The sequence below is a fragment of the Populus trichocarpa genome, chromosome 3 (assembly GCF_000002775.5).
Source record: "Populus trichocarpa isolate Nisqually-1 chromosome 3, P.trichocarpa_v4.1, whole genome shotgun sequence".
Taxonomy (NCBI): Eukaryota; Viridiplantae; Streptophyta; class Magnoliopsida; order Malpighiales; family Salicaceae; genus Populus; species Populus trichocarpa.
Window position 1 is genome coordinate 20,545,657 of NC_037287.2, and position 3,626 is coordinate 20,549,282.

Here is a 3,626-nt window from a genome sequence, read left to right on the forward strand (position 1 = left end):
GCCAATGTCTATTATGTCCCAGCCATAAAGCAGAACCTGATCAGCTTAGGTCAACTTATGGAGAGAGGTTATACTTTTTACTCAAAGAATTGTCATCTGACAATTAGAGACAACAATTGGAGATTAATTGCCTATGTGAAAATGTCCAAGAATAGGATGTTTCCTTTGAACATCCAGTATGATGCAGCAAAGTGTTTGAGTGCCATCACCAACAGTGAAGAATGGCTATGGCACCTGAGGCTTGGACATCTGAATTTCACGAGCTTGAAGATGCTAGCAAGCAAGAAGATGGTCAAAGGTATGCCTCATATTGATCATCCAGATGAAGTCTGTGAAAGTTGTGTCCTCAGCAAACATCACAGATCCAGTTTTGCCAAAGAAGTCAACTGGAAAGCAAAGAGGCCACTGGAGTTAGTACACACAGATGTGTGTGGCCCAATTACGCCTATGTCGACTGGACAAAATAGGTACTTCCTCACTTTTATTGATGATTTTAGCAGAAAGACGTGGATATACTTTCTGAAAAGGAAGTCAGAAGTATTCAATTGTTTTAAAGAGTTTAAAGCAATTGTTGAGAAGCAAAGTGGCTATAAGATCAGAACAGTGAGATCTGATCAAGGTGGAGAATATACAGCAAATGACTTTGAAGCCTATTGTACACAACAAGGCATCAGACATCAGACAACACCAGTTTATACACCACAGCTGAATGGTGTAGCTGAAAGGAAGAATCGCACGATTCTTGACATGGCAAGAAGTCTGCTCAAAGCAAAGAAGTTGCCCAAGCAATACTGGGCTGAAGCTGTATCATGTGCAGTGTATCTACTGAATCGCTGCCCAACCAGAAGTTTGCAAGTTGTCACTCCAGAAGAAGCATGGAGTGGTCACAAACCAAGTGTTACTCATCTACGAGTCTTTGGTTGTGTGGCATATGCAAAGATCCCAGATGCAAGAAGGAGAAAACTCGATGATAAAAGCGAGAAATGCATCTTTGTCGGATATGGTGAAAGAAGGATGGGATACAAGCTGTATAATCCCATCACGAAGAAGGTGATTATGAGTAGAGATGTTATCTTTGAAGAAGATAAATCTTGGGAATGAAATGATGATCAAGAAGCAGTCAAATGGATCAACATTGATTTGATCCTTGAAGGTGAAGAAGTACCAACAGTACTTGTCGAAGAACCGATTGTGCCAGCAGCTGAACCACAAAGTCCGGTGATTATGCCAGCAGCTGAACCACAAAGTCCGGTACACAGATTCCCTGTATTCAACAGGAGGAACACACCAGGAGCATCATCATCAACACCACCATCAACATCCTCATCAGAAGAACCAAGAAGGATGAGAAATCTTGAAGAGCTGTACGATGCCACTCAAGTAATGGAAGATACAAATTTGTTTTGTTTCTTTGCAGATAGTGACCCATTAAGCTTCAATGAAGCTATCACAGAAGAGAAATGGATAACAACAATGGATGAAGAAATACATGCCATTGAGAAGAATGATACCTGGAAGCCGACTCATCCACCAGAAAACAAGAAAGCAATAGGTGTCAAAAGGGTCTACAAGACGAAAGCCAAATTAGTGGATAAAGGCTACAAGCAGAGAGAAGGCATTGAAATGAGAAGTGTTCATGCTTGGCATGACATCCCTCGATTGAGTTTAAAGGGGAGATTTGTTGAATATTAAACTCAATCTAGATGGTCAAGGAAGGCAACCACCAGCTGCCACCGACCAGCCGCCAGCCACCAGCCACCAGCTGCATGCCGCCAGCCGCCTTCACACCACCGTCCACAGCCGCCTTCACACTTGAAGGTTGAATTATCTTGTTTTGAATTTGTGTATAAATAGCTAGCTAAGCTTATGTTATTTTGTGTGGAGAGAATAGAGAGAAACACTAGAGAGAAAGAGAGGGTGTGTATTGTTAAGCTTTTGTGTTAATTAATTGTAAGCTTGTGTTTTTGTAATAAAACGTTGTGTTTTATCTCCTCCGAGTGTTTCAAAGCCACCACAAGTGGTTCCTCCCACCAACAATCATAAGGGGGGAAAACAGTACAAAGGGATTAAATATTTATCGTAATTGAAGGATAGAGCACACCGTCTGTATGACAGTAAGAATAAGGAGAAATGAAGCAGCAGCAACAGAGATGCCAGTCCATGGATTGTTAAAATAAACCTGCTTCAAGGTTGCCTTCCACTTGTGCCTGCTCTTTCTGCAATGTAAAGTCAGCTCTTCGCAGACACCGGAAAGAAAACCATCTACACTGACATCACTTTCTTTTTGAAGAATTAAAATGAGATTTGACACTGCTCGGTCACTGTTTCCAAGATATTTCAAATTCTCATTATGAGCAAGTAGTCCCACATCTTTAGGAGCACTGCCGAGGCAGCTGATGAAAGCAATATATTCATTTACGAACTTATCCTCAGATATACAATGGCATTGCTCAAAGGCCTGGAGATTTCTGAATAAGATTTCTGTACGGCCATGTATTGTTAGCTGTGGAATTTCTAGAATCCCATTACTGAAACTTACGTCTAATAGTGAACTTTTTTCTGGATGCTTGAACTTCACTCCAGATTGATGGAGCTCCGTCGCAGTGGGTGCTCTTAAAATACCTGTTCCTCGCTCTTGACGGTTCTGCACCGTAGGCTGCTGACACTTTCTTATAAAGTCAACGAAATGTAGGACTTCAGAGGAATTGAGTTTTTTCCAACTGTCTTCTTTTACCCATTCATGCATTATGTTTTGTAATAACAGACAGGTAAGCTCAATAAGGGTACAATTATCAGTATTGGCAGCTACGCTGGTTAGCTCAAACAACTTCTCGAGGATGAAGAATGGAAGCTGATTTTCAAGCAAGCACATATCCCACATCACGTCAAAAAACTTCCATGGACGATAGAAAATGTGATCATGTCTAGTTTCATAAATGTGCTTCATGTTCAGTGAGAGCATAATAATGAAGACAGCATCCAGTACGATCATTGTTGCGAATTCTTTCGTTCTAAGATCAATGGTCTCTGCGTAACAATCACGTAATTGTGTTTCATTCTCCATGATAATGTTAATTAAATCCTCAACACTTACCTTGCTCTGCTCAAGAAATTGTTGCAGGTACATTATTTTGTGGTCTTCCATAGCTTTTAGATTTTCTTTACCATGGTGAATTGGGCCTATAGAGACTACTCGAGGTGCACATGCCTTCTCATTTAACTCCCGCAATGGTTCGGGGACTCTATAGATGCAGCATGCCGGGGAGAAAGCCTTCTTGATCTTCAATTGCTCCCTCAAAGAATTGGCTATCTCATTGATATCAAGTGAAACTTCATCGCTCTGATCCATTATCGGCTGATCAGTACTTGATCTTCCAACAATTTCCGTCCTGTTATTGAACTCAGATAATCGCTTGCTCAGTTCAGATCCAGAACGTATAATTAATCACTATTGATAAAAACAAACTGAAATACCAAAATAATATTCGCAAGAAATCAAATAATTAATTCAAGCCCATTTTATTGAGATAATTTATTTTAGTTTGCAGCAAATAATAAACTTTTATCATTATTGAGATTTTTTATATGGTTTATCACCTTTGGGATGGAAAGGTGTAATATTAAGT

The 3,626-nt window shown here is 40.2% G+C and overlaps 1 protein-coding gene across 1 annotated transcript; it reads right to left on the reverse strand.

The window, feature by feature from the left end:
- Window positions 1-2,016: 2,016 nt before the first annotated feature.
- On the reverse strand, window positions 2,017-3,380 carry LOC18097212 (UPF0481 protein At3g47200). Its single transcript, XM_006385967.3, has one exon. The coding sequence runs from the start codon at window positions 3,347-3,349 to the stop codon at window positions 2,075-2,077; it is 1,275 nt and encodes a 424-aa protein (XP_006386029.2). The 5' UTR covers window positions 3,350-3,380; the 3' UTR covers window positions 2,017-2,074.
- Window positions 3,381-3,626: the final 246 nt, after the last annotated feature.